Genomic DNA, 15,398 nt, shown 5'->3' on the forward strand with positions numbered 1-15,398 from the left:
AAAAAAAAAAAAAAAATTAAAAAAAAAAAAAGAAAGAAAAGGACAAAACTAGTTATTTGGGTTTTCCAAATCCAAATTCCCAATATTTTTCTTACTGGATTCTTACATTTAAATCCTGAAAGAGTTTACTGCAACCTCTGATTACCGGGTTCGAGCTATTCTCCTGCCTCAGCCTCCTGAGTAGCTGGGAATACAGGTGCCTGCCACCATGCCCAGCTAATTTTTTTGTATTTTTAATAGAGACAGGGTTTCACCATGTTGGCCAGCCTGGTCTTGAACTCCTGACCTCAGGCGATCCACCCACTTCAGCTTCCCAGAGTGCTGGAATTACAGGCATGAGCCACTGTGCCTGGCCAAGATCTAACATATACTAGTCAGAAAATAAAATGTTTTAAAAATAAGTTCCCAGGGAGAAAAACTTTTGTGATGCGTATGACAACAGAGAGTTGATTTTCTATCACTCCCACGTGCTAGCTATTTGAAGCAAGTGAAACTCACTTCTTCATCTGTAAAATGAAAATACTAATGCTGTTTCTATACAATTAATTTGAGGATTAAATGTAAAGCAAGTAAACCTGTGCCTGGTACTGATAAGCATCTAGTAAATGTTAGCTCTTGTTATAATTATTATTTTATACAAAAAAGAAATCTTAAAAATTATCCAGGTGAGGCCAGGAGTGGTTGCTTATGCCTGTCTTCCTAGCACTTTGAGAGGCTGAGGCAGGTGGATTACCTGAGGTCAAAAGTTTGAGACCAGCCTGGCCAACATGGTGAAACCTCGTCTCTACTAAAAATACAAAACTTAGCTGAGCATGGTGGCAGGTGCCTGTAATCCCAGCTACTCAGGAGGCTGAGGCAGGAGAATTGCTTGAACCTGGGAGGTGGAGGTTGCATTGAGTCGAGATCGTGCAATTGTACTCCAGCCTGGGCAACAGAGCCAAAAACTCTGTCTCAAAATATATGTGTGTGTGTGTGTGTGTGTGTGTGTGTGTGTGTGTGCATGCTGTGGTTCACACTTGTAGTCCCAGCAAAACTCTGTCTCAAAATACGTGTGTGTGTGTGTGTGTGTGTGTGTGTATGTATGTATATGTATGTGCATGCTGTGGTTCACACTTGTAGTCCCAGCAATTCCACAGTGTGAGACAGGAGGATCACATGAGCCCAGGAGTTCAGGGCACCATTATCATGCCTGTAACTAGCCACTGCACTCCAGCCTGGGCAACATAGTGAGAGCTCATCTCTTAAAAAAGGTAGGGGTGGGGAGCACCTATCAGGTAGAAAAAATAGATGAGAGACATGAATAGGCTACTCACAAAAGAAATACAAATGGCCAGAAAACAAAGGAAAAGAAGTACAAATGTATTACTTATGAAATGCAATTAAAGCAATAAGGGATTAATGTCTGCTGTCTTGAATTAAAAAAAAATTTTTAAGTCTGAGTGTGGTGGCTCACTCCTGTAATCCCAACACTTTGGGAAGCCAAGGCAGGAGGATTAGGCTTGAGGTTAGAAGTTTAATACCAGCCTGGGCAACATAGTGAGACCCATCTCTACAAAAGAATTAAAAATCAGCCAGGCGTGGTAATGCACATGTATAGTCCTAGCTACTTGGGAGGCTGAAGTGGGAAGATTATTTGAGCCTAGGAGTTTAAGCCTGCAGTGAGCTATGATTGCATCTTTGCACTCCAGCCTGGGCAAGAGAGTGAGACTATATCTCATTTAAAAACAAAACGAACACAAAAAAAAACTTCGTTGCCAGGCTGGAGTGCAGTGGCACAATCTCGGCTCACTGCAACCTCCGCCTCCTGGGTTCAAGCAGTTCTCCTGCCTCAGCCTCCTGAGTAGCTGGGACTACAGGTGCGTGCCACCATGCCCAGCTAATTTTTGTATTTTTAGTAGAGACGGGGTTTCACCATGTTGGCCACGATGGTCTGGACCTCTTGACCTCGTGATCTGCCCGCCTCAGCGTCCCAAGGCTTTGGGATTACAGGGGTTAGCCACCGTGCCCAGCCAAAAAAATATATTTTTTTAATGAATTAACAATGGGATATATTTTTTGGTACCAGATTGGGAAAGTTTGGAAAAATGGGCAACACATAATATTAGCTAGGACATGGGAAAAACCAGGCATTCTAATATGGTATTAATGAGTGTAAATGGATACTACAGTTTTATAGGCCAGCCAATTAAAATTGAAAAGACTCATGCCTTTTGTAGAAATACATAAATGAACACAGCAGTATTCATTAAAGCACCTTTACAATAGTGAAAAATTAGAATGGCCTATCCAACTATAATAAAAGACTGGTTCCGTTCTAATAGCTACAATTTCCTGAATACTGACTCTGAGTCAGATATGATACTTGTTTCTGTGAATCTGTTTACGTTCTTTAATTTTCACTTCAAGCCTGTGAGAGGCACAGAGTACTCCATTAAGTTGCTGTGAAACAGGGGCTTTGAAAAGTCCAGGCACTTGCCCAAAGTGAGTTACTAGTCAGTGGCAGAGCCAGAAATTGAAATGACACCAAGGACTATGCTGTCCTGTCCTCCCCATTACAGAGCTATTTTACAAAGTGGGCTAAATCAACAAGGGTATCCAAGATATATTTCGTGGAAAAGCAAGTTCCAAAAAGTATAATAAGATCCATTAAAAAAAAAAAAAAAACTCTTAGTACATTTATATATATATATATGTATATATATATGTGTATATATATATATGTATATATCTTCTTAAAAGTTCAGAGAGATAAACAATAAATTGTAATTATGTGTTATTGCTTAAAGGAATAGAATTACTGGATTCACTATTACGTTATTTTTTCACTGAGCATGTATTTTAATAAGACTTCTTAAAAATCACATATACTTTCTAAGAAAAAGCAAAGTTTTTCACTTTTGTCTCTTAGGTAATTCCAGTGAATTCTGCAGGCTCTCCTGTTGGGGATGTTCCATTCATCCGATCAGGATTGCTGGGATTTGTAGGGCCGGTAAGTGATGCTTTCATGTTGATTTTGTTACATTTGATCCAAATATTTGGACTTTAATTTACAGAACAGAACAAATTCGGATTAGTCCAAGAGTGTTACAGAACCACTTAACTTATATTTAAAGCAGTTGTTGTAAGAATGTCATAAAATGAGTTAGTGTTTATCATTTCTGCTACACAAGTTCATTTGACTCCTTCAGACTAAGACTTTTTTCTTTATTATTATTATTTTTTAATGGAGACAGGGTTTCACTATGTTAGCCAGGCTGGTCTCGAACTCCTGACCTCGTGATCCACCCTCCTCGGCCTCCCAGAATGCTGGGATTACAGGCATGAGCCACCTCGCCAGGCCAAACTAAGACATTTTTTATTTTCTCCCCCCGCCCCCCCACCATGCTCAATTAGCTGAGCATGGTGGCGTTAATCAAATCTCTCTGATTTGATTGTAAATCTTTTGAGTGAAAAAACAGTTTGGGCCAGGCGTGGTGGCTCATGCCTGTAATGTCAGCACTTTGGGAGGCCAAGGTGGGCAGATCACCTGAGGTCAAGAGTTCGAGACCAGCCTGGTCAACATGGTGAAACCCCACCTCTACTAAAAATACAAAAATTAGCTGGATGTGGTGGCATGTGCCTTTTATTCCAGCTACTTGGGAGGCTGAGGCATGAGAATCACTTGAACCTGGGAGGTGGAGATCCCGCCACTATGCTCCATCTGGGCAACAGAGTGAGATTTTATTTCAAAAAACAAACAAAAAAAAACCAGTTTGCTATTCCGAACATGGTATTTATAGGTACAGGGTTAGAGATAATCAGGACGTGAAAAGCCTGTTCTCAAAGAGCTCACAGTGTACTTAATGAGCCCGAGGACAGCAGAGATCTAAGTCATGGAGGGGATTTATATGAAATCATGGGAAGTAGGATTTTGTTTTGTAAGTAGCAGACAGGCATTATTCCTAGCTAAGCCCATATCCCTCCATTCATCTCTAATTACCTCCTATCCTCTCTTTTCCACTTAACATCTTCAGTCCTATAAGAGATCTAATTTTATTTTATTTCTTCCTTGTCATTAATGGAGGGACAGAGTGGGTGAGGACATAGGTCTAGGAGAATCACTCTCTACACCTGTTGTTCTTGACTTTTTCACTCAGCACCAGGAAATTCTGAGACCCAGCTCCTTTTAGCTTAGAGCTCCATGATTGAGGTCCAAGATGGAGGTCCAAGCTTCGCATCTGTTTTAGAAGAAACAGGGAAAGGTGCAGTCCTCTTCTTTAAAGGAAGATGCCCTGAAGCTGCTGTGCAACACTTCCACTAATTGGTGTGAACTAGTCCCACAGCCACATCTAGCTGCAAGGGAGGCTGGAATTGCAGTCTTTATTTCATTGACCCATGCCTAGCTAAAAATTATCCTGCTGTGAACGAAATGGAGAAATAGACATTGAAGGAGTGGCAGTGACTGTCTTATTCTTTTACCAGCACTGTAGCTTTTCAGGCTGTGTTGGAAATGGCTGCTTTTTTCCTGACATATGGGATGGACCAGTAGCTTGTTGAGGATATGGGCTGTGTCTTACATGGCCCAGTCAGTGTGTAGGGCACTACATTGTGCTCAGTAAATCAGTGAGTGATATTCACATGGAGATAACCACTAGGTAGGTGAATATATGTAAATGGACTAAGAAATTTAGGAATTCTGTAATGAAAAATAGAAGTTAATTTGCTGCAAATGAGCCTGGGAAGATTATTTATACATTGATGCTTTTGGGGATTCAATAGTAGTTCCTTGCTGCTCTGCTTTCTTATTGGAAAGAAAGGCACCTGGAGTGTTCCTTAGACCTTTCTTTATTAGCCTAGTTCTAATCTTGCCAGATGGGAACAGTATTAACCTTACCAGCCGGAAGTTAAGTTCCTCCCTAAAATAAATATGAGTAAATTCCCTTCTTAGGTATCCTGTGAGACCTCATTGGCTATAAGATGCCACTCTTGGGCCAGGCGCAATGATTCATGCCTGTAATCCCAGCACTTTGGGAGGCCGAGGCAGGTGGATCACAAGGTCAGGAGTTCAAGACCAGCCTGGCCAACATGGTGAAATCCTGTCTCTGCTAAGAATACAAAAATTAGCTAAGCATGGTGGCGTGCACCTGTAGTCCCAGCTACTCAGGAGGCTGGGGCAGGAGAATTGCTTTAACCTGGAAGGCAGAGGTTGCAGTGAGCCGAGATCCACTGCCCTACAACGTGGGCAACAGAGCAAGACTCTGTCTCAAAAAAAAGAGATGTCACTCTTTTCCCAACTGATTTCAGAGATGTCAAGGTGTGAAATGCTTTCTCTAGAATCCATAAAATATGGGAGTTGTCTTTTTAATACTTCTTAAGTGAGACTTATTTCAAGTCAGGAAGTTAAAATATGTCTGTTTTATTATTTAAATCATGGAAATCAAAGTAAATCATCATTACCTTTCAGGGTAGTTTGGTGTTCGTAGTTGGGAAAATGGATGGCTTACTGATGGTTAGTGGTCGAAGACATAATGCTGATGACATTGTTGCTACTGGATTGGCTGTAGAGTCAATAAAGACTGTCTATAGAGGAAGGTGAGTAATACAAAATTCCAATGTTAGCACCTTTTAATGGAATCTAAATAGATCTTCACAGGGTGATTTCCGTTGTATTTTGTAGGTTCTCTTTCTAAGTGATCAGAGTGTTTTTGGTTAAACATTGCATAAGCCTGGCTTTTTTTTCCTTAGCCTGGCTTTTAATATATATTTCACAACATCTGGTTCTTCAGCTGTAACTAAGAGGATTAAGATGCAACTATGTCCTCTACTTCAGATTTTAAGTATTACCATTTGTTTAATCCTGAGGACTGAAGAGAATTCTAAAACATTAACTTCCTACATTTCTTCAATGCAAAAGTAGTGCCATTCAGACTAATTGAGATAGATGCTACTCTGTAGGCATTTACATCTAATAATTATTTATCTTACTTGTTTCTAATTAAATTATACCATTTTAATGTGGGAATTGACATAGTGCATAATGTCAAATTCCATGGACAGTCAATTAGATATCTTTTTTCTTTGCTTATTAATGTAAGAAAAGATATTTGCTACATATTTGAGTAGTTGATATTCTATTCAGCAATTTGCAATCATGGGTATATCTTTATTAAACTTGGCATCCCTTTAGTTTAAGAAGTAAGAAAAATTAATGAAACAGTTTCTGAAATGTATAGTTTTTTTGTAGTGGTGTGGCTTCCTATGAGATCTAAAGTCTATGGGGCACTAGACCTGTCTTTGATCACGGTCATGTCCCAGCCATCAATAGTGCCGGACACCTGGTAGGTGTTGGGTGAATGTGTGTGGAAGGAAGGAAGGAAGGAGGGTGTCAGGCAGGCATGCCAGCAGACGCTGCTCTCCAGTGCCTTCCCATTCTTTCATGCATTCATTCAACAAATATTCATTGGGTGCCAACTCTGTGACACTGTTCTAGATGCTCCGGCTGTGGCAGTGAACAAAACAGGCCATGTCTCTGCCCTTGTGAAGCTCATATTCTTGTTGCAGGAAATAGGAACCATATAAACAGAGCAATAGATAATGTGTTAGATAGTGATAAATGCTGTGGAGAAAAACACATTGCGGGTGGGGGTGGCCTACTAGTTTCTATGAGGTGGCCTGGGAGTGCCTCGCTAGTAAGGGGACATTTGAGCGGAGACCTCACTCAGAACCAACTTCATCCTTCCTCCCATGGCCTCTCGGGTCCACTGCGATCTGCCCTGGCCTGGGTCTGACCTCTCTCCCTCCCGCTCTCTGCTTCACCACTTTGCTCCAGGCACACTGGCCTTCTTGCTGTTCCTCAAACCTGCCAAGCTCGTCCCTACCTCAGAACCTTTTCGCTTTCCGTTCCTTCTGCCCGGAAACCTCTTCCTCCAGATCTTCGCGTGGCTCGCGTCCTCACCTCATTCAGGTCTCTGCTCCAATGTCCGCTCCTCAGGGAGGCGCCCCACCCCCCCAGCCACCCTGCCCTCAGTAATACGCCACCCTACACACCACTCCACCCCTTGTTTATTGCAACATATTATTCTGTATTTATTTGTTTGTTCTGTCTCTAACACATAATTGCCACAAAGACAAGAACTTTGTCTTTTTTACCACTATGTCCCCAACATTCATGACAGTTGTGCTTAAACACATTATCTAAACGAATGAATCCTCATTTTGAGAATAATGATTATGACATTTTCTTTCCTAAGCTACTCATTTCGGGTGGCGTGGTGGGGTTGTCTCCTCTCTGTAATTCCAGTTAAACAAAGCAAATAGAACTGGTTGTGAAGGGAGTCCTGATGTGTTTGATCTGTCTCTCTTAGAATTGCTGTGTTTTCTGTGTCTGTATTTTATGATGAGCGCATTGTGGTGGTTGCGGAACAAAGACCAGATGCTTCCGAGGAAGATAGTTTCCAGTGGATGAGCCGAGTGCTGCAGGTGAGCGCCCCTTGGGGTCTGTGTCAGGTCAGCGGTGGCAGCAACCACTGCCTAAGCATTTTATTTTATTAAATCGCCAGTAATGCCACCTTACTCTTTCTCGCCAATCATTGTTCACATATTCGGGGTACTACTAGCAAAATCAGATAATTAATACCATTTCTCCTTGTGGACCACTTAGTATTTTTCTGCTCAGGTTGCCAAAAACAATGGAATTGACTTGCCTCAGCAAATTCTTTCATGCCTGAGTGTTTACTACTTGTGAAAGTTTTAACTGTCATATGTGGAACACATCTCTGGCAGTAATCAATCCACTTGTCAACAGCCAGTTACAGTTTTACTGTGCGCCATAAATGGTGCCAACAGTGTGAGGGATCCAAGAAAATACAAGCTGTTAGCCTTACTCTGAAGGAGCTTTCCTGTGGGGCTAGATATGTGAGGTGAGATAAACCATGGGGGAAGGAGAATCCTTTGGGCTTAGTCTAAGCAATATGTCTCTGATGGGAAGCAGGCTAGAGTGACGACAAGAGCCTAGAAGCATAGACTCGACATCCTGGCCAACATGGTGAAACTCCATCTCTACTAAAAATACAAAAAATTAGCATGGCGGCAGGTGCCTATAATCCCAGCTACTCAGGAGGCTGAGGCAGGAGAATCACTTGAACCCCAGGGAGTTGGAGGTTGCGATAAGCCAAGGTCGTGCCACTGTACTCCAACCTGGTGACAGAGGAAGACTCCATCTCTTTTTTTTTTTTTCTTTTGGTCTGTCCTAGGGAGACAGACTCCATCTCAAAAAATAGAAAATAAATTGTAAACAAGAATCATAGACTTGGAATCCCAGCTCCACTTCTTACCAGGCATGTGCCCTTCAGCAAGTCATTTAACCTCACTGAGTCTGGAATAAACCTGTAAAGTAGGATAAAATTATCTATTTTATAGAGCTATTGGAAGGATTAAATGAGGTAATTAAAGTATACAGTACCTGCACTCAGTAAATAATGATGGTGATTGTTACTCTCCATCTCTACCAAAAAATTTTTTTAATTATCCAGGTGTAGTTGTATGCATCTGCGATCCCAGCTTCTTGGAAAGCTGAGGTGGGAGGACCGTTTGAGCCCAGTAGGTCGACACTGCAGTGAGCTATGATCATGCCACTGGAGTTCACGCTGGGTGACAGAGGAAGACCCTGGCTCAAAATAATAATAATAATGGTAATAATGAGCTAGGTGCTATGATAGTCACCTGTAGTCCAGGCTACTCAGAAAGCTGAGGTGGGAGGATCACTTGCGCCCAGGAGGTTGAGGCTGTAGTGCACAATGGTTGCACCTGTGAATAGCACTCCAACCTGGGGAACATAGCAAAAACCCATCTCTCAAAAAATAAAAATTATAAGTATAGTCTCCAATTAGAGAAGAGCCACTTTCTCTCAACTAATGTTCCCTTTCATTCTCCGTCCCTTCGCTCTTCTTTATTTTTCTACTTCGTACTTATCATCTGGTATGTTTACATTTATTGTTTTCTACATCCACTATAATATAAGCCAAAGCCAAGACTTTTTTGTCTCTTTTGTTCAGGACTCAATCCCCAGAGCCCAGCACCTATGCTAGCAAATGTCATAGTAGGCTCAGTAAATGTTTGTTGGCTAGTGGATGGTCCAAAGAAAGTGTGGCCTGTCCTTGCCATACTTAGGCATCAGTGGAAGTGTTCCCAAGGTCTGTAACTTCTCTATGTGGGGAATTTGAATTTATTAGCTGCTAGTTAACAGCAATGTTGTAGAAACAATGCAAGCCTGAGATGGTGGTAGTGCTAGATGACTTTTTTTTTTTTTTTTTGAGACGGAGTTTCACTCTTGTTGCCCAGGCTGGAGTACAGTGATGCAATTTTGGCTCACTGCAACCTCCACCTCCTATGTTCAAGCTATTCTGCTGTCTCAGCCTCCCAAGTAGCTGGAATTACAGGCACCCAGCACCATACCCAGCTAATTTTTTGTATTTTTAGTAGAGATGGGGTTTCACCATGTTGGCCAGGCTAGTCTCAAACTCCTGACCTCAAGTGATCCACCTGTCTCAGCCTCTCAGAGTGTTGGGATTATAGGTGTGAGCCACCTTGCCCGGCTGCCAGATGACTTTTAAGATTTCTTTTGGCTGGGCATGGTGGCTCACGCCTGTAATCCAAGCACTTTGGAGGCCAAGGTGGGCGGATCACCTGAGGTCGGGAGTTCAAGACCAGCCTGACCAATATGGTGAAACACCGTCTTAAAAAAAATATATAAAACTTTCTTTCTATCCTCAGGGTCCTTAATTCTGAATTATCAGCTGGTATAGCGTAGGCTATTTGTAGTAGAAAATCAGAAAAGAAAATATACTAGTCAGGAAAGACTATGAAGAAGGTAGAATGGGGCAGATCTCTGAAAGATGGCTAAGGGGCAGACGTGCAAAGAGAATATTTTTCATACCAATCATATTTTCAAACAGAAACCTTATTTTGTTCAGAATGAACTTTGAGGTATATAATGGTAGAACCTTTGGTGAATTACACATTTTCTTTTATTATAGAAAAGTAAGTATACCTGACATTTCCCAAGATGTTTGTTACTTTTCCCTGGAAAGCAACTATAGGAATTAAATACAGTGCCAATTTACTAATCCAAATTGTTGTGAAAGTCATTTGGGTTCTGATTTGGGCATGAGATAACAGGCCATTATTTTTCCAGTGTTCGTAATTTACCAGCTTGGAGCATTCAAGTCCATAGTAGAACAGTAATAAGGACACCATGTATTCCAATAGGTTAAAGGTCAGAGGTGGTTGAATTCCAGGTCTGTGTATAATATAAACTAAATACCTAACTTAGCACCTTATAAGGAAAGGCAATTAGTAGATGACTTAACAGATGCATTTTTAATGAGGAATCCAGGCTACTTGTAGCACATTTGCTAGTTTTTCTTGTATTCTAAACAACCAGAAACTTAGGAATTCTGCCACACTTTTCATTTCCCAGTCATCTGTGTTGTTTGGTAGGATAGTCTGAGGATTGCGATTTTTTAAGTCTATTCTTTTGCCCTTTTACATTGTTTATTTTTACCTTTTTTTTTTTTTTTTTTTAAGATGGAGTTTCACTCTTGTCACCTAGGCTGGAGTGCAGTGGCATGATCTCGGCTCACTGCAACCTCTGCTTCCAGGTTCCAGCAATTCTCCTGCTTCAGCCTCCCAAGTAGCTGGGATTACAGGCAACCACTACCACGCCCAGTTAATTTTTGTATTTTTAATAGAGATTGGGTTTCACCATGTTGGTTAGAGTGGTCTCTAACTCCTGACCTCAGGAGATCCACCTGCCTCACCCTCCCAAAATGCTGGGATTACAGGCATGAATCATGCGCCTGGCCCCTTAAATTGTTTTAATAAAAGACCTTGACCATACATGGTGGCTCACGTTTGTAGTCTCAACACTTTGGGAAGCTGAAGCTGAAGGTCAGTTAACTTCAAGACCAGCCTGGGGCAACACAGCAAGACCCTGTATCTACAAAGAATAAAGAAATGAATAAATAAATTAGCTGGATGCCACTGCCTGTAGTCCCAGTTACTTAAGAGTCTGGAGTGGGAGGATCACTTGAGCCCAGTAATTGAGGTTACAGTGAGCAATGGTCATACCATTGCACTCCAGCCTGGGTGATAGAGCAGGACTCTGTCATTCATTCATTCATTCATTCAGCCTTGTCCTTTTTTTACCTGTGACCCTTATAACTGTGAGTTTATTCTACTTCTAGGATTATATTCCTTGTTCAGTAAGACCTATGGGTAATACAGTAGAAACCTCCTAACTAGTATTAACAGTTGGTCAGTTATGGCCAGGCATGGTGGCTCATACCTGTAATCCCAGCACTTTAGGAGGCTGAGATGGGGAGATCACTTGAGGTCAGCAGTTCAAGACCAGCCTGGCCAATGTGGTAAAACCCTGTCTCTACTAAAAATACAAAAATTAGCCAGATGCGGTGGCGTGCACCTGTTATCCCAGCTACTGGGGAGCCTGAGGCAAGAAAATTGCTTGAACCCAGGAGGTGGAAGTTGCAGTGACTCTAGATTGTGCCACTGTACTCTAGCCTGGGAGAAAAAGTGAGACTCCATCTCAAAAAGAAAAAAAAAAAACCCACAATTGGTCAGTTTCATTAAAATGAGAAATTCTTCTAGTATTAAATTTTAATATAAAACATCTAAGTGTGTATTCCTTTGATGCAGAGAAGTGTGATTATGAATACACCAACTTGAGGTCCAGCTCAACTTACTTCCATAAACTATATCAAAATGCATTGTCTTCAGTTTCTGGTTTTCTTTTCTTTTTAAATTTTTTTTAAAATTAAGATATAGAGCACTTTGGGAGGCCGAGGCGGGTGGATCACGAGGTCAAGAGATCGAGACCATCCTGGTCAACACGGTGAAACCCCATCTCTACTAAAACTACAAAAAATTAGCTGGGCATGGTGGCGCGTGCCTGTAGTCCCAGCTACTCAGGAGGCTGAGGCAGGAGAATTGCCTGAACCCAGGAGGCGGAGGTTGCGGTGAGCCAAGATCGCACCACTGCACTCCAGCCTGGGTAACAAGAGTGAAACTCCATCTCAAAAAAAAAAAAGATATAGAGATGGAGTTTTGCCATGTTGCCCAGCCTCTCTTAAACTCCTGGACTCAAACTGTTTTCTCACCTCGACCTCCCAAGGTGCTGAGATTATAGGCGTGAGCCATCATACCTGACCTGGTTTTATTTTAAGTTAGCACCACAATGTGGGTATTTGAAAAATGACTTAAGTAGATAATCCTCACTTTTATTATTAATTTGCCTGACCTATGGACATAGTTTTTTAGGAGCTCACTTTTAGTGTGTCTTTCTAAAGCATAACTCCTTCTGTGTTTTTGCATTTGCATTTGGTCAGTTAACATAATATTTAATTATATTATGTGAAAACAACAAGAACAGCTGTCATAAGCAGTATAGGAACACAGCTGACTTTCAGCAAACATGCAGTTACATGGCTGGGAGCACAGGTAAGCTCAGGGTAGCTTGTGGCCTCCAGTGTTCAGTGTGCTGTGGGCCCCACCCCAGACGTTTTTCAGAGGAGATGCATGGTAACATGGTGAATCACTTAAGTAGGGGCTCCTTCAGAGAGCTGCTATTGTGTTCATAATCAAAATACTTTACCTCTGTTAATTAGGCTTCGTTGGATAGATAGCTAAAAGATTAAAAGAACCAAAACAAATTTCTAGGTTTCTGTCATTGTCACTTAAGAGAGAACATGTTGGCTGGGCATGGTGACTCATGACAGTAATCTCAGCACTTTGCGGGGCCAAGGCATGAGCATCACTTGAGGCCAGAAGTTCAGGACCAGTCTAGGCAGCACAGTGAGACCCCCATCTCTACAAAAAAACTTAAAAATTTAAAAAAGGAAAAAAATCATTTCAAATTAGCCAGGTTCAGTGGTGCATCCCTGTAGTCCCAGCTGCTTGGGAGGCTTAGGCAGGAGGATCACTTGAGCTTAGGAGTTTGAGGCTGTCACGGCTTGTGCCATTGCATTCCAACCTAGGTGACAGAGTGAGACCCTATCTCTAAAAAGAATAAAAATTAAAAAGAGAACATACTGAGAGTTACAAGTCAATATCCACCTTTGTCCATTTAAGTTGTATCTTACCTCTCTTCTTTTAATCTCTGCCACAGCTGAAAGATGTATATTATCTTAATGATTATCTTTAAATCTTTAGATATATAGGATCTTAATGATACGCTAGATTCTAGATCTAGAATACATAGAGAAAGGAAAATCCTAGAGTAAAATAATGGATTATATCAGGAATATGTCAAATGTAATAGAAGTAATCTCATTGAGTGTTTTTGTTTGTATTTTTCTAGGCAATCGATAGCATTCATCAAGTGGGGGTTTATTGTCTTGCTCTGGTGCCGGCCAATACGTTGCCAAAAACTCCGCTAGGAGGAATCCATATATCGCAGACGAAACAACTCTTTCTGGAGGGATCGCTGCATCCTTGCAATATCCTCATGTGCCCACATACATGCGTGACAAATTTGCCAAAGCCCCGGCAAAAGCAACCAGGTAACATGCTGACTTCCAAGACCTAGCACTAAAATTCCAACTTCAAGAAGCGGGTTCTCTCAATATGATTCTTTTTCTAGAATTAGTTTATAAACACTTTGGGAGGCCAAGGTGGGAGGATTGCTTGAGCCCAGGAGTTTGAGACCAGCCTGGGTAACATGGTAAAATCCTGTCTGTACAAAAAAAATGCAAAAAATTAAGCCAGGCCTGGTGGTGCATACCTGTAGTCCCAGCTACTCCAGAGCTGGCAGAGGATGGCTTGAGCCTGGGAGATTGCGGTGAACCAAGATTGTGCTATCGCACTCCAGTCTGGGTGACAGAATCAGACACTGTCTCAACAAAAAAGAAATGAGTGGAAAGGGAAAATGGAAAAGGTTTGTTAAGGCAGCCGGGAGGCAAAGATATCCTTGAGATGCCTTTGGAGCTGTTGTGGAAAGAAAGAATGTGTTTGTTAGGACTAGTCTTGGCTGCAAGTTGCAGAAAAACATAGTAGCAGCTCAGGCAAGAAGCAAGCTTATTTTTTTTTTTATTCAGTCTCCATAGAGACTATCAAAAATTGCCAATGCCAACTATATTTCAAGTCATCATGGCAGGGTATTGGGAAAAGTTTTCAATTAGCAATAATCGTGCCTCAGATAAACCTCATTGGCTGCAATACTGCCACTGCGCAAAGCTGCAAGCTTATTTTTTTGTCAGGTAAAAGAAGTTCAGAGCTAGGTAATCCAAAGGCTAGAGTAGTCACTCCTCAGTCATGTTCTTCCAGCTTCCCATCTTTTTGCTTTGGTGTTATGTCAGTCAACTATTATAGATATGCTACAGAACAAACAACCCTAAAACTCAGTGCCTTGAAGTAGCAAGCATTTGCTTCTTACTCATGGAATGTGGATCTGTTTGGCTTGGCTGGGATCCTCTGGACTGGACTTGGCTCCAGGCTTATGTTAGGTTCAGAGCTGCTCCATGTGTCTCCTCATCATGACACCAGCAGCTACCTGGGCCATATTTTTTTCAAGGCAGATGGCAGAAGCAAGAAAGCAAGCCAAACCACATGAGCGTATTTAAAGCTTCTGTTTGTGTCACATGTCCTAACATTTCATTGTCCAAAACAAGTCAGACCTTGAAGTATACTTCTCCCATCCAGCCATAACTAGGACAAGAAGGAAAGGAAGGATATGGAAAAACAAAATAATCTGCCACAGCCATCCTTAGCAACTGCCCTGGGGCTCATTAGGCTCCCCAGCCTCTACATCCAAGCCAGCAGGTAGGAGGAAAACATAAAGAAAGAATACTCTTTCCTTCAGCATATTTTCTAGAAATGGCATATATTACTTCCTCTTACATGTTATTCTGCCACAGTAAAGAATATAGTCTTTATTCAGGCATGTGTCCAGCTAAAAACTGGGATTTCTGTTATTAAGGAAGAAGAATAGAATAGATACTAGAATTGATAACTAGCAGTTTTTGCCATAAGACGTTTACAGAATTCTATGAGAAAATCAGAAGGCATATTTACAGGTACGGCAGTGTCTGCAATTAGCTTCCTGGAGTTACTGCTTTTAGTATCTTTCATTCTCTGTGACCCATAGATTCAAAGTGCACACAGAAGAACCTGAAGGAACTGCTGCTGAATTAATTTTATTGTTTTAAACTACTGCAAAATTCACTTTTTAAAATACCATGTCTTTATTTTATAATGTGAATCTCGGATTGCACAGTTTACGTAATCAAATGCACTCTGAGTCCCTGCCTGTATAAAAGGCTGTCTCCAACATGATATAGCTATAATTTATCATGAAGTTTCTTAGGGTGGAATAGTGCATATTTACTTAAAATTGCAGTAGATACTTT

General features: G+C 41.4%; 1 protein-coding gene and 1 non-coding gene across 2 annotated transcripts in view; one reads left to right on the forward strand and one right to left on the reverse strand.

Moving 5' to 3' along the window:
- The window catches only part of DIP2B (disco interacting protein 2 homolog B), a 275,455-nt gene that overhangs the window by 225,190 nt on the left and 34,867 nt on the right, over positions 1-15,398 (forward strand). Inside the window, exons 20-23 of the mRNA XM_037744659.1 lie at positions 2,909-2,989; positions 5,444-5,571; positions 7,344-7,458; positions 13,352-13,553. Of these exons, the coding sequence (XP_037600587.1) occupies positions 2,909-2,989; positions 5,444-5,571; positions 7,344-7,458; positions 13,352-13,553 (526 nt within the window). The remainder of the gene's footprint in view (positions 1-2,908; positions 2,990-5,443; positions 5,572-7,343; positions 7,459-13,351; positions 13,554-15,398) is intronic.
- LOC119473747 lies at positions 14,088-14,228 on the reverse strand. Its single transcript, XR_005202972.1, has one exon. It is a non-coding gene; the product is annotated as a U4 spliceosomal RNA (small nuclear RNA).

This window comes from Cebus imitator, unplaced genomic scaffold (genome assembly GCF_001604975.1).
Source record: "Cebus imitator isolate Cc_AM_T3 unplaced genomic scaffold, Cebus_imitator-1.0 Scaffold181, whole genome shotgun sequence".
Lineage (NCBI taxonomy): Eukaryota > Metazoa > Chordata > Mammalia > Primates > Cebidae > Cebus > Cebus imitator.